This window comes from Squalius cephalus (assembly GCF_949319135.1).
Source record: "Squalius cephalus genome assembly, chromosome: 5".
Lineage (NCBI taxonomy): Eukaryota > Metazoa > Chordata > Actinopteri > Cypriniformes > Leuciscidae > Squalius > Squalius cephalus.
The window spans coordinates 36,334,701-36,350,005 of record NC_137126.1 but is presented as its reverse complement, the minus strand read 5'-3'; the positions used below and the strand labels follow the sequence as shown (position 1 = coordinate 36,350,005).

The following is a 15,305-nucleotide window of genomic DNA, read 5'->3' as shown; positions in this document are numbered from 1 at the left end:
GAAAGTAAGACTTACAGATAATCCAAAGAAAGACTGGCACTGGTTCTGTTCATGGGATGATTGGTCACTGTGATGCCTGTGAACGGGAGCATAAACAGGATTTTTAGTGCAACTAAGCAATCTTTATGACAAAAACCAACAGAATTAAGATGACTTAAAAAGAAGTCAGTAAAACACGCACTATTACAGAGAAAGAACACAGCCATTCAATCAGTGTTTCTACATAAACACTCACAGCTAATTCAACCTGTGAACTCACCGTATGCAGCAGGGTTTCCTTTACTACTGGGCAGATTGGCTCTGAGGATGGCATTGTTGAGGACATTTAGGTAAGTGGGCATACTGTGATACCCTTTGTTATTGTAAAGCACCTGCAGATCAAGATAAAAACATTAAACCTGTGATAAAATATTAGCTATAAAAATGATTTGGTATTAGGGGGAAAAATGCTCTGACTTGCCTGTGAGGATCGCCTCACTGCTATTTTGCGCACCATAGGTTGCGCTTTTCTCCCGAAGGATGCTGGGACAGATTTCTGAATGTTTCCTACAGTAAAGCCTCCATATCTACAGGATAAGAAAAAAAAAACAAAAAAACACACACACACAGTTTTTGAGTTAATTTGAGAGGTAAAAAAAGAGAATTGAACAAAAAAATTGGCCTGAAATGGAAATTCATCTGTTTTCTAAATGTATCTTTTTTGATCTTACTGTGAACAATTCATCCATGCATGTTTCATTAAAAAGTAATAATAAAATGTTTTGACATTGTAATTTTTAATGAAAATGTTGACCAAAACTGTCAAAACTAAATCTTCTTGTAACTTATGTTGGACTTGTACAATAATTTAGTCCAGCTAAACGCCACCACTTTCTTAATTGACTTCAAACATGCATTCAGATTTCTTGCCTCCATCCAATCAACAACTGTTAGATTGAACCAAGACCGCCCTACATTTTTTTTTTTTTTTTTTATAATCCGTTTGACTCAGATGTACGTCACTCACAATACGGAAGAAAAGTTATGTTGCTACTTCTGTTACATCAAGACTTTAAAGGAGTCATATAAAAATAAAAAAATTCCTTGAGGTCTAGAAATAAAAATGTTCAATACACTATATAAACAACATCCAACCAGTCCAAAAAGTAATTTATCAAAACTGAACTGCACAAACTGCTCACCCAGAAATCAGTGGTTTGCAGTGATGTCATAAGGATAAATACACAAGCACATTTACAAATGAGAAAAAATATTTTACCATATTACAACATATTCAGTATTCAGTAACTTGACCTGCCTAGTCACTTTGCTTGGATTGCAAAGATGCTCATTAAAAAACTGGACTGAATATTGGACCTAGTAGCAAACCCACAAATTCGGAGTAAGCGTTTCACATATAAAGAGGGTGTTTATATAAAACTCTTAAAGGTACAGAAGCAAAAAACAGCCATCTTAATTCTAAATCTCCCTGTTACAACTAAAGGTCTAAATGACTATGTCTGTGGTGTAAAATACTTTAACAATACTGGACCTTAGGAAAATAAATACAATTTCGACAACCCTTTCAGAAGATTACCTGTGTAATCTGAGACGATCAGAGGTGTACAGGAGATATTCTGACACGTTGCGACCTGTGATGTCCACCAAGATGTCTCCAGTTACTACCTTCATGAGGGGCGGTCGCCCCCCGACTCCACTGGGGCAGGAGAAGCCTGTGCCCTGCATGGAGCAGATACAGCGCACCGGCTCTCGGATGGTCAAGGGCAGTGTGGGGGGAGACGTCGCCATCTCTGTGGGAACACAGCAGGGTGAGAGGAAGGATACATATTACACAGCTTCATGGAAAAAGATAAGTCGGCACACAAGATGTTTCAGAACAATCTTATGCAATGAAAATAAATTCTTGATTTTTAGCATTAGTCAGCAGATGTGCAGCACAGGAATTATTTTCAGTCATTCCTGATATTATCTCCAAAGTTTCATAACTTTCAGTATGGATCACTATTTCTCTTTTATATATTTTTGGCTGCCAATCAGTGTTCATTTTTATAGTTTTTTTTGTCAATATTTCATCATATTTATTTCATCATATTTATTTATTCATTAATTTTAAAAAACATTACTAAAATGGCATCTAATATTAATAGGATACTTCACCCAAAAATGAAGAAATGTATACAGGTTTGGAACAATTTTAATTTTAGGGTGAACAAATTCATTTTTCATTTTCCTCTCACCCTTTCATATTTGATGAAAATGTGCAGAATTAAACCAAATGAAATTGATCAAATGTGAAAGTTAATTTAGTAAAATTAATGTATTACTTATAACAGTTCTAATTTTACTAAATACTTATATTTCATATAAATGCAACAAAAAAACAAACAAACCACAAAACAATATTTTAAACATTGATAATAACAAGAAATGTTTCTTGAGCACCAAATCAGCATATTAGACTGATTTCTTAAGGAAAATTCAGCTTTGCATCACAGGAAAAATAAAAATTCTATTTTAAAACGGTTTTAAAATAGAAAACAGTTGTTTTAAATTATAAAATTGCTAACATGTAGATGCATATTGAACCATACACCTGTAAGCACTGTAAACTCTTACCTCGGACAGTAGTAGGAGGAGCGGCAGTGTAGTTCCAAAGGCCATCTTCAAAATGTGCCTCTGGGTCATCAGAGGGGGCAGGAGAGGGTGGCGGGGGCACAAAATTTGATAAAGGCACACCCTGTGTGAAGGAATCCAGGCACATAGAGTCAAAGTAGCGGGCTGCTAGGGTTTTGGAGTTGTTGGCATATGGATTCAGAGTTTGAGCCAGTTGGTCCAGAGTGCTGTTGAAGGGAGTTTTCAGTACACAAGTTGCACCAACTCCAGAGGGTAGACGCAGTGTGTTAACAATCCGCTGTGGGCCTGCGTCTGGAGAAAGTTTACTCCTGAAGCAAACAAAGGTTGAGAAGGATTGAGAGAGATGATGTGTGTGTGTGTCTTCATTTGACTTTAAATACAATCAGCAACAAAGAAGTCTTTAGGTCTTTAAAATGTTATTTTACTGTACAATGACCTTGTGGCTGACCTGTACTGAAGTCTGTCTTCATTGGCATAAGGGATGAAGTTTCCACGAGGCTGTGTGTAGTTGTGATACTGAGATGGAGACAGAATCAGGGGAGGAAGGTCACCTACAGAACCAAAGAGAGACCATCAGAACAGCCTTCACTCAAGCCTAATTAAGATCTGCATCATTTCAGTGCCAGATAGTAAATGCTCTGATTAAATCGTTAAATTAATCTCCATAATGATATATTCTAAATGAAATTGCTCCGTAAAATAGTTTTAAAAAAAAAGAGTGGTTCTTTCATTTGGAAAGCATTTAATGCTCACCAAGGCTTTTATTTGATCAAAACTATAGTAAAAACAGGCATACTGTATTGTGAAATATTATTACAATTTTGAATATTGTTAAATAATATGAAAGTTTAAAACGACTGTTTTCTATTTTAATAACAATTTTAAAATGTAAATAATTCCCGTAATGGTAAAGCTGAATTTTAGCAGCCATTACTCCAGTCCTCAATGCCATATGAAACAAGAAATATTTCTTATTATTATTATCAATGTTAAAAACAGTTCTTATTTTATTTGCTATATTAAATATTTTTGTGGAAACTGTTGATACATTTTTTCAGGTTTTCTTTGTGTTCAAAAATGTTAAAAAGAACAACATTTATTTGAAACAGAATTCTATTTTAACATCATAATTGTCTTTACTCAAATTTTTTAATTGGTAATTTATTCAATATTTTCCCCTTGAATTTCCAACAAAAATAACTATATTGTGATGTATAACGTTAAATACCTTGATATAAAATAATTTTCAACACATTCTTTATTGATTTTAGAAACATTAACATTAAAACATAAAACGTGTGACCTTTCAAACATGATTATGTAATGCATGAATGAGAGCTAGTGTAAGACGAGCATTTGTGGTTAAAAAGTATATAAATATTCTTTTTTTGTTGTTGAAAATGACAGATTGTTTTTCTAGATAGGACCCTTATTCCTTGGCTGGGGTCATGTTGAAGCTGCACTGAAACTGCAATTTGGACTTTCAACCAACTGGTCCCCGTTGAAGTCCACTATATGGAGAAAAATCCTGGAATGTTTTCCTCAAAAACCTTAATTTATTTTCGACTGAAGAAAGAAAGACATGAACATCTTGGATGACATGGGGGTGAGTAAATTACCAGGAATTTTTTATTCTGGAGTGAACTAATCCTTTAACAATATATGTGAGTTTTTCCAAAGCCAAACAATAAGCAATTCCTGTAACCATTGACCTTGATATAAAATTACAAAGTGCCCTGTGTCCTTCTTACCAATCTCAGGCACAGATAGAGCTACAGTCATGGCCACACAGACGAAGAAAGCAGGCAGCAGGATCTGTGAGAGAATGCCCTTGGTGTTCCTCTTCGCACAGTGAAACCTTTTCACTATCAGCCCGTGAAACTGCCGAAGTTTCAGCCACCAGCCCTCAAGCTTAAAGCTGCCTTGGCCGTCCAGTATTGGCGTCTCCGGAGAGGACTCTTCATCTGGAACACAGAGGGTATATGGTACACTGAGCGGTAGGTAAGCACTTTATCTGTTACCTCCAGGCCCCTTCAGAGATGCACTTGTCTCAGAAAGACTTCGCTTTATTTGTCCAGAAGCTGCAAACAGCAATAGACAAAATGTTCTTTCTAAAAGCCATAGAAAAAGATAGAACCACAAAAAGTTTCTACCAACACAACCACCAACTGAGCTATAAATGAAGAAAATATTAATAATTAGGTCTCTCAATCGATTAAACATTTTAAAATATTAAATAAAATGTATTTATTAAAACTTTTCTGTAGTTAATGCATAAAAAAGAAACCGACAAAGCTAAATAAATGTTTAATTATGTTAATAATTTGTTTCTAATTATTAGTTCTAGTCAGCTATGAATGTTCACGTTTTTTTAGAAACTGCCATGAAACAGTTACAATGTCAAAGTGAATAAATGTGTTAATAACATAAATAATTAAATCACACTGAATAACAACAATAATGATCAAAAATCAGGGCTCTCAATCAAAGGAACTTATTATTAAACTTATTATTATTATTACTAAATTATTATTATAAATAAATATTATTATTATTATGCTATTTTCCTCACCTCGGAGACTGGCCGAGTCAGGATCCTGGACATTGTCAAACAGAGGGCAGTAGTCTCCATAGAAGTCGGAATAGAGGCCCCCTTCATCCCCTCTCACTGAGCCCAGAGAAGAGCCAGACTGTAGGGATGCTTGGCTTGGGCTCAGCCTGGAGCACATCATCAGGTTACTGAGCTCCACCTCTGGCCGGATCACGGCAGCAGCTGGTGCCCCCTCACACTGTGGCCTTCCTAAAAGATTAGAAGGCTTCCCAGCTGACGCTCCACCGGGAGAGTCCTTCATATCTGACAGAGAAAAAGAGAGAGATATGAAATATGAATCAAATCGCATGGCTTTAGATGCATTGCTACAGCACTCTTCAACATCTAACCTGCATCGCTGTTCTCCAGTGATAGATCCTCTTCTGATACCTTCAGAAAGACCTCCTCCAGTGTGGTGTCCATCACACCAAAGCTGGTCAAGGCCAAGTTGTCCAAACTCTGCTCCAGAGCCTGAAGAAAATTCACCCAATATACGTGCCCATCAGCAAACGCTTCATATTCAAATGAATAAAGATTTGATGATATCAAACTGTCTTTCCAGCTGTCTTAAAACATTGTGAGTGTGTACCTGAAACAGCCTCTCAAAACAGCCTTTCTTGACAGCCTCTGACGGCAGGACATAAGAGAGCTCAGTGTTGGAGTCGGACACCAGCAGGCAGGAGGCAACATACTGACGGATGAACTGTGTCACTCTGCTCTCTGAACACGGAGATATCGAAGAGGATGGAGACTGGCTTGACTGATCTGAGAACAAACAGAAACATGATGTTGGGCCACGGCAGATGAAAGAGCAGAAGAAGAACTAGAAGATATGTGTGCTGCACTTTTGATCTTTTAAAACATCAAACATTGAAAGGAGGAACAGAAGAATCATATAAAAAATTTACAGAGATAAAACAGAGACAACAAATAGTAGGTTCACAGAAAAATGTTCAGTTGTAAAACAGATCTTTACAAATAGATTGAGATAATACAATTATAAACAATTTCATACATTTATAACAGTGGTATTTTAGTGTTATTTATATACTATTATAGTTTTATTCATATTTTAAATGAGCTTATATTTTTATATTTTCAGTTTTCCATTTTTATGTTAACTGTAAATGTTTTATGTGTGTATATATACATATATATCTCGCAATGCCCACGTGATGGCTCAGACATAAATAATTAAGAATTTTCCCAAATAAGGATACCTGCAGTGTGCGAGTCACTCTGTTTCTTGACAAGTGTGAGTTTGTAGCCATCTCCATATGTGCTCTTGAGGAACAGAGGAGAACCGCAGCACTTGAGCTTGCCATGAGAGATGATGGCAATCCGGTCTCCCAGCAGATCAGCCTCATCCATGTGGTGAGTGGAAAGCAGGATGGTGCGACCTGCTCACACACAGATTCTAGTTTTGGACTGATCATGTATTTGGAAACTGATGCAACATAGACACTACCATTTAAAAGTTTGGGGTCAATAATATTTCACATGTTTTTACTGCATTTTTGATCAAATACATGCAACCTTGTTGAGAATAAGAGACGATTCATATTCCCGACCCCAAACTTCTGAACGGTAGAGTATTTATCATTAGTAACGGCAGGATCACCTTGTTTATATTTAAGGATGAGGTCCCAGATTGCTCGACGGGCATATGGATCCACTCCTGCTGTGGGTTCATCCAAAATCACCGCACGAGACCCACCTACAAACGCAATCGCCACTGACAACTTCCTCTTCATCCCCCCAGACAGAGTCTGAACCAGACTGTGACGCTTGTTGGACAATTCAAGATCCTCTATCATCCTGTGAATTCCAACACACAGACTCTATGAACTCGGTTATGGGTATGAATGAGTAAGTGTTGGCAAAATGTGAGCGCGTTAACCCACTTGTCCATCTCCTTGCGAATATCTTCCTCAGCCATGCCCTTCAGACGCGAGTAGAACCACAGGTGTTCCTCCACACTCAGCTTGTCAAACAGAACATTGTGCTGGGGACACATGCCCAAATTCTGCCTGATGCGCTCCATCTCTGTGCGGATGTCATGGCCGTATATGGTGGCAGAGCCAGAAGTGGGTGGAAACAGTCCTGTGAGAATGGACCTATGAAAGATTCATTGGATAATAAATACATTTTCTGCAGGACACATCCAATTTTCAGCTAGTAGGGTGCGGCTGTCAGCCTCAATAAAAAGCACAGTATGGGTTCAGAGGGTATCAACCACTCTAACACACTATGAAATACAATATTCTAACACTCACATAGTGGTGGTCTTGCCAGCACCATTGTGTCCCAAGAAGGACACAACCTGGTTCTCATGAAGGTTTAGGCTCAATTTGTTTAGGGCCAGTTTTCTGCCAGTCTTGTAGACTTTGGTCAGTTTGTCTATGCACACCACCAGCGGCAAGTGACTGGGTTCTTCTTCAATTCCACGAGTTTCCTCTGAGCAACAAATAGACCTAAATTCAGTAACAAGCTACACATTTCTTAACAATTTACATTATTTTGACACAAAACATGCTAACTTTAACAAAGAGTGTAAGCTGATAATGTAAACTAAATTTAAAAGTTTGAAAGACAAACATTGTTGACTTGACAAAGCATTGTCTGAAATTTTTAAATTGTATAAATGTTTGAAGGTCAAGATGGACAGAACAATAGTTAGATAGAACGAAACGAAAGAACGAACAACAGATAGATAGATCAAATGATAGAATGAACGATATAACTAACGATAGAACGATAGAATGAATGAAAGAATGAATAATAGAATGAACGATAGAACGAACAATAGAACGAACGATTAAATGAACGATAGAATGAATGATAGAACTAACGAAAGAACAATTGAACGAACAAATGAACGATAGAACAAACAAACAAAATAACAAACAATAGATAGAACAAATGATAGAACAAATGATAGAACAAACGAACAATAGATAGAATGATAGAACTATAGATAAAACAAACAATAAAACGAATGATAGATGGAATGATAGAACGAATGATAGAACAAACAATAGATGGAAAGATAGAACTATAGATAAAACAAACGATAAAACGAATGATAGATAGATAGATAGATAGATAGATAGATAGATAGATAGATAGATAGATAGATAGATAGATAGATAGATAGATAGATAGAATGAATGATAGAAATATAGAATGAATGATAGAATGAAAAAACGAACGATAGCTTTGCATGGACCACTAATAAGCTTTCATAGAAAATCAGTATGTTGGCTTGTAAAATATAAATAAAGAACTAAAAAAGAATCTAAATAATCTAAACAGGTTCTACATTTGTTTCAATATATTTTTACATTTTTGGAGGATAATTATTAGTGTGTCTCCTGGCTCAACTTTTCAAATACACCCCTGATTCATTTAGAATGACTAAGTCAGAACTGCTATCCATTAGCCTACACAGCCCACCATTAGTCTGTTATCCCAAAATGTCAACATAACTGATCGTCATACCGAGAGTCATACCTGAGCGCCTGTGTTCCATAGCACAAGCCTGGTCCTCCTCCATCACACTCAGCCTGGTCCCGCCACTCCACGGCCAATCCCATGTCTCTATGCGGCCGCTACCTAACCAATAGGATTTCTGCAAGGGAAAATACCATGGCCGGGGCAGTCCATACATCCCTGGAAAAGAAAAAAACAAAATGGAAACCAAAAATAAATACTACAATTCTGTTACCGAACAACAAGAACATGGGCAGTGTTTGCACTGCACAATAATGACAGCACTGCAGCTTACCTGGATGCACAGCCTCTATATACCAGGTCAACACACCGTATACAATGGCATCAATGGTTAGCATGACCATAGACAGCAGGAGGTTGAAGTCATCACCCTCTACAGGTGATTGGTTGAGAGTGCGCCACTGGATTCCCACTCCAGCAACTTCATACAGGGCAAAGTACTTAGACCCCAGGCCGAATGCAGTGGTAGACATTAAAGACTGCAGACACACAGAGAGAGAATCACTCAAGAACTATAGAGGAGCCAACTATCAAACACATTACGTGCCTGTATTGAAACATGGAAGGGATTCATGGGAGGTCTTCATACCGCTATGCACTTCTCAAAGGCAGTGATCTTGTCGTGAGCCACCTCTTCTCTTATGGCCACGTACATGTAGGGCACATAACTCAGAAAGTAGATGATTCCTCCACATGCTGAGGCCAGTTTGGCTTTAGAGTACAACACCGACACCAGGAAACTTCCCCAAAAGAAAGCGGAGAGAACATTAACATGATGTCAAACAACTTTTGACTCCTATTCCTAATTGAAAAACAATGTAAATAGGATGTGAGGGAGTAAAAACTAGGTATGGCATGCTCCAGTACCAGAACATGATGGTGGCGACAGCGTAGATTGTGAGGAAGAGCCAGATGATAAAGGGATCGCTGTGGAGGAGAACTTTGCCGTATTTCAGTATGGCAGTGAGGGCCGTCACTGAGATCGAAAGCTGCACGAAGCCTGTGATGAACCAGGCCACCCAGTGCACTGCGTTATTCAAGCCCATCATCTTCATCACCTATGGTAAAACAACTTGCATCAACCATGGCACCACTCTCAATCTCTCTTGCTTCAGTTTCTCAGCAGAGGAATTATTTGTTTTAAAGGACCGTTCAGTCTATTCGCTCACCTCTTTCAGTCTTTGCTCCTTTTCTGCTACGATGTGCTGGATCATCATGGCCACAGAGTAGACCCAGGATATGACCATACACAGAGGCATCATGTGCTCGATAACAAACAGGAAACTGCAAATGAAAACACTTGTTACAACTTCTCACACCTCCACCAAATGATACATCACTAGTATAATACATCCTGTAACTACTTATAAACTCCACCAGTACTAAGCTAGTATTAAAGGGATAGTTCACCCAAAAATGAAAATTCTGTCATCATTTACTCTCCCTCAAGTTGTTCCAAACCTGTATGATTTCCTTTCTTCTGCTAAACACAAAAGAAGATATTTTAAAGAAGATTGGTAATTAAACAGTTGCTGGTCCCCATTGACATCCATAGTATTTGTTTTTCCTACTATGGAAGTCAATGGGGTCCATCAGTCGTTTCGTTTGGTTACCGACTTTCTTCAAAATATCTACTTTTGTGCTCAGCAGAAGAGAGAAAGTCATACAGGTTTGTAACAACTTGAGGGAGAGTAAATGATGACAGAATTTTCATTTTTGGGTGAACTATTCCTTTAACCAGAGTTTGTGAGATGTTTTATTAGAAGTGTCTTTATTAATCCCTTGAAACAATTGTCTTCAGTGGATTTGAACATAGGCATTCTTAAAGAGATAGTTCCCCCGAAAATGAAAATTATCCCATGATTTACTCACCCTCAAGCCATCCTACGTGTATATGACTATCTTCTTTCAGACGAACACAATCGGAGTTATATTAAAACATATCATTGCTCTTCCAAGCTTTATAATGGAAGTTTATAAAGGTAGTGAACTGAAGAATGTTGGTAACCAGACAGTTGACGGTAGCCATTGACTTCCATAGTAGGAAATGGCTACCGTCAACTGTCTGGTTACCAACATTCTTTAAAATATCTTCTTTTGTGTTCAACAGAAGAAAAAAAGAAACTCGTTTGGAACAACTTGAGGGTGAGGAAACAATGACAGAATGTTCATTTTTGGGTTAACTACCCATTTAACACACTGAGTGAGGACTAAAGTGAACTGAGCTCAACTCAACTCATGAACTGACAGCACAACTGTTTTCAACATTGATATTAATAAGCAGTGTTTCTTGAGGAGCAAATCAGCATATTAGAATGATTTCTAAACAGCATATTAAAAAAAAATGAAAGTGTATCTGTATATATTTATGCTGGCAACCTAAACCTACGACTTGAAGGTAGCGTCAAATTCTTGGTAAAGTGGGTTTACTATGAGCTAGGAGAAATGTGTAAACTAGTTAAGGATGCATAAAAGTTTGCTTGCAGTGGTTAGGATTCTCTTCCATTGCTTTTTTTGTACCACAGTATTGTCTCCAAATGAGCAAATGATACAGAAGGTCATAACAACCAATATGTATTAACTTGTACAAAACAAACTTGTATAAACATTACAACTTTCTAAATTGGCTTTCCTTAAATAGTAGTAACAAACATCATCATCATTTTCCTAAAATCCCACATCTGTTTGGTCTTAAAAGTGTTAAGAAGTAGATCAGAAGAATCACACCACGAAATAAACTGTTCTAAGATGAGTCTATGATTGTCCTCTTTCCCCTGAAGGAGACTGACTAATGCTGTGTCATCTGCAAATTTAATGCAGAGTGGAAGCAGAGCGGGAAGGTTGCGTGATTTAGCCTGGAGCGAGGGATTTTTTTTTTTAAATCTCGGCATCTGTGTTCTCTCTGACTCTGAGATCATTCAGAAACCACTTTATCATCACATCCATAACACACATTAACACAATGCAACTGAACATCTGCGATTCACCATGTCTTAAATGTAGTGTTTTAGGCTACGAGTAGTCAGCCTAAAAGAGAAATTAATACAAAGTATACAATAAAAAAAGGAAGACTAAGCTCACTCGTCTCTAGTGTAGCATGGATAGGGAAACATCTGCACATAGTTTCCAGGCTCCACAACATCATGGCCCACAAATGTGTTGATGATTGCTCGCTCAATCATGTCTAGAAGAGGAAGAAACATGGAAACATCAACACACACACCATCAAGTAAACAGAACTGAATTTACACACAGCAGCTTTGCACTTTTGCAATGAGGGAAAGCTTTGATCCGCTTTTCTGAGCACAGCTTCCAGAAAAGCCAAACCAGCACTTCATTTGATGCGCACGACGCCCTAAGCTTTACATAACCAGGTGCACTTTTTACCAGAATAGTTTTCATTTTGAATAAAACATCAACTTCATTCCACTTTTCCCATGCCAATTCAATACACTGTGGATGTTGTTTCACAGAGAACTATTTATTGCTTTGTCAACAGTTTTGTAAAAATTTTTGCACAAATGGCAGAAATAACACTCATGAGTTTAGACTACCACTCTAGATGGAAACTAGATCTTTCACTGCCAATAAAATCAAAAGTTGAAAGTGCTTAAGTACTTTAGAGCACATACAATACAATATTTGTTTTTAAATATCCTATCCTGTGACTAAGTCTTCTTATCATACCTTGGATCCACACAAAGCCGTAAAGGAAGTAGAATTTGCCTCCCGTGTTCGGCCCAGGACGCCAATAAGCTCTGCGGATTTCATTGGTTTTCTCTGTGAAGCTGGAGTTCTGTCGAATCTTATACATAACGTGGGGTGGCAGAGTTCCATCTTTATTGGTCTGGAAAATCACACCTAGAGAGAAAGCACAGATTAAACATATGGCTGCTAGCTATATTTAAAAATGTATGACTAAGGGCTAAATGAATCATGAAAATGTGGTTTTAATGGGGAATGGATGGGTCAGTCACACATAGCTTGTTAATAAATTGTTGAGTCATATTTCACCCCAAAATCATAAGAAAAAAGAACTATAATACTATACTATAAGAAAATAAAGACTACGTTGTATTGATTTTAGGGCTGTCAAACGATTAATCGCGATTAATCGCATCCAAAATAAAAGTTTGTGTTTACATAATATATGTGTGTGTATGGAGTATAATTATTTTCTATATATAAATACACACACATATTTAAGAAAAATGTGTTATTTATAAATAAAATATTTATATATAATATAAATTATATATAATATAAATATATATACACAGTATATACATGCAAATATTTCTTAAATATATACATGCATGTGTGTGTATTTATATATAGAAAATAATTATACACCGTACACACACATATATTATGTAAAAACAAACTTTTATTTTGGATGCGATTAATCGCGATTAATCGTTTGACAGCCCTAATTGATTTGTGACATTTTTAAGGACAATTTGATCCCCTCATTTCTAGTTATAGAATACATATATTTCCTTTCATTTGTGAGTGCAATATGACCCAGCACATTTTCTCGACAAGTTTCGTTACAATCACTTCCATTGATCACTTACTTGCAAAGACTGAGACATTGTCCTGGTAGGCCTGGTTCAGTGTGTAATTGACAATGCTATCTTCATCAGGGAAGCCTCTGAAGATATCCACACTGACCTGAGGCGTACAGAATATGTTGTACAAAATATATATTTTCCTATTTTATGAAGAATGCAATTGACTTTTGAAAATGTGTATTCGTGTTAATTCTATGGTGAGAACATCAAAACACACTCCACAGGTTTTCTTCTTCTGACCTTTGACATGAAGTTTGTCCAGCCACAAGCAGCATTATCGATGGTGTGCAGCTGCTCCAGGAGAGTGGTTGTGTTTGGCAGGGTGAAGTTCTCCTCCAGCAGACTGTTCATCAGCTCACTGTCTGAGACGTTCAACAGTTCATGGTGCCTCTTTAGGTCTGCAATAAACTACGACATATGGACAAAACAAAAGACATCAAGCACATGCACAACATGAAGTGCTATTAAAAAAAAAACCTTAAATTAACGACTGAAACACAGAATGTTACCTGTTGGAGCCACATCAGGTGATTTTGCAATTTACCCTCCTCTAAGAAGGCCCTTAATTCAGCTGAGATGTTGAGCCACACACGGGCAAAGTGAGTCACATTACCCACAAAAGCAAACGTCTCGTTGGCCTAAAGACGTTGGAAAAAAACTGATTAACCCACCTTCGGTACGATCTAAATAGAATGAAAGAATGACTAGGAAGTTTTAATAGGTAAATTGGATTCAGGAGGAATTAATCTGCCTTTTTTCAGGTTGGAGACTTGCAACAGACTTTTGCAACTTTTTTTTTCAGAGTCTGGACTTGCCTTTTGTATGACCTTGTCCACCTCTGAGCCAATGGGAGAGTAGAGGATTTTGGGATTTGTAGTCATGAGATGGACGAGTAATCCCAGGTTTCTTTGTTCTTTGCTGGTAAAGCCCAGGGAACTCATATTGCCCTGTTTCAGAGCTTCTGGCTCAATAATCCTAACGAAACAACATTAAAAAATAACATTCACATTTCGCATTCAGAAAGGTAACACACCCCACAACACCCATATACACACCTGTTATTCCCACACAGAATGGGCTGAAGACCCGCCCACAGCTGAACAAAGGCAGAAAACTGTGATCTAGGGTTTTCAGCCTCAGCCTCATTTCCTGCGGCTCCCTCTCCTTCCTCCACAGGGCTGTCTGTTGTGTTGGGACCCCATGTTGTTGTGTTGGAGCTCCATGAGGTGGTGTTGGCTATAGGAGGAGGCTGGTGGCCTGCACAGGCTCCTTTAGGAAGCAGTCTGGCCAGACCTGACAGCAGATCCACATCCCTTAGCAGCCGTTCCACATCAGCAAGGTTCTTCAACAGACCCCCGAGGTGGGACTGATCCAAGAGTCCAGTCATGTTAGACTGCTCCAGACGCAACTGAGGATGGAGGACAGGAGGGAGTGACATATGGAGAAAGGACAGAGGAGAAAGCAATAGGTACAGTAAATATGGCACTTTTGGCTCTGTAGACGTTCTCTTTTTATATTCTCGACTGTTTATTTAAATTGTTCACTACAAATGTCCAACAGTGGAAAGCTTCTGTATATGTGTGAAGGTTTTTATTATTCCTTTCTCTGAAGCTTCCCACCACAGTGTCATTTCCATCATATCTCAAATCCTGTTTAACAGCACTCTGTGAAGGAAATCACAGTAGTGGAAATGACATGCTTAACAGTAATAAATTTGAATAAAATGACAGATTCCTGTGTTTTTTTAAGGCTAATTTCACAGTTAACATATCCTAAAACACACTATTTAAAATAAAAAAATAGATATACACCGTTGCATTATTTAAGAGCTTAATTGGAAATAACACAAAATAAGTGACATCAACTAATTTAGATTTATTTTTAATTGGACAATGTCCAATATTTAATCTCAAACATGACATCACTGACACTCTTGTCTACCTGCTAAAACAAATACACTAACTTCAGAAATAAACTTTAAATTTTGAAAAATG

At 37.6% G+C, this 15,305-nt stretch overlaps 1 protein-coding gene across 3 annotated transcripts in view; it reads right to left on the bottom strand.

The window, feature by feature from the left end:
• abca2 (ATP-binding cassette, sub-family A (ABC1), member 2) overlaps window positions 1-15,305 on the bottom strand; it is a 59,043-nt gene that overhangs the window by 8,734 nt on the left and 35,004 nt on the right. For 2 of the 3 annotated variants that reach the window (XM_079870986.1, XM_079870987.1), the window contains exons 9-34: window positions 14,367-14,719; window positions 14,127-14,286; window positions 13,821-13,949; window positions 13,552-13,719; window positions 13,315-13,411; window positions 12,425-12,598; window positions 11,819-11,921; window positions 9,907-10,021; window positions 9,605-9,795; window positions 9,327-9,477; window positions 9,012-9,216; window positions 8,726-8,896; window positions 7,501-7,681; window positions 7,129-7,341; window positions 6,846-7,042; window positions 6,445-6,624; window positions 5,814-5,989; window positions 5,575-5,695; window positions 5,207-5,488; window positions 4,386-4,598; window positions 3,083-3,185; window positions 2,617-2,942; window positions 1,577-1,790; window positions 461-566; window positions 260-371; window positions 16-76 (exon numbers count right to left, since the gene is read on the bottom strand). In XM_079870986.1, the coding sequence (XP_079727112.1) occupies window positions 16-76; window positions 260-371; window positions 461-566; window positions 1,577-1,790; window positions 2,617-2,942; window positions 3,083-3,185; window positions 4,386-4,598; window positions 5,207-5,488; window positions 5,575-5,695; window positions 5,814-5,989; window positions 6,445-6,624; window positions 6,846-7,042; window positions 7,129-7,341; window positions 7,501-7,681; window positions 8,726-8,896; window positions 9,012-9,216; window positions 9,327-9,477; window positions 9,605-9,795; window positions 9,907-10,021; window positions 11,819-11,921; window positions 12,425-12,598; window positions 13,315-13,411; window positions 13,552-13,719; window positions 13,821-13,949; window positions 14,127-14,286; window positions 14,367-14,719 (4,502 nt within the window). The remainder of the gene's footprint in view (window positions 1-15; window positions 77-259; window positions 372-460; window positions 567-1,576; window positions 1,791-2,616; window positions 2,943-3,082; window positions 3,186-4,385; window positions 4,599-5,206; window positions 5,489-5,574; window positions 5,696-5,813; window positions 5,990-6,444; window positions 6,625-6,845; window positions 7,043-7,128; window positions 7,342-7,500; window positions 7,682-8,725; window positions 8,897-9,011; window positions 9,217-9,326; window positions 9,478-9,604; window positions 9,796-9,906; window positions 10,022-11,818; window positions 11,922-12,424; window positions 12,599-13,314; window positions 13,412-13,551; window positions 13,720-13,820; window positions 13,950-14,126; window positions 14,287-14,366; window positions 14,720-15,305) is intronic. The other variant, XM_079870988.1, reaches the window with a different exon arrangement.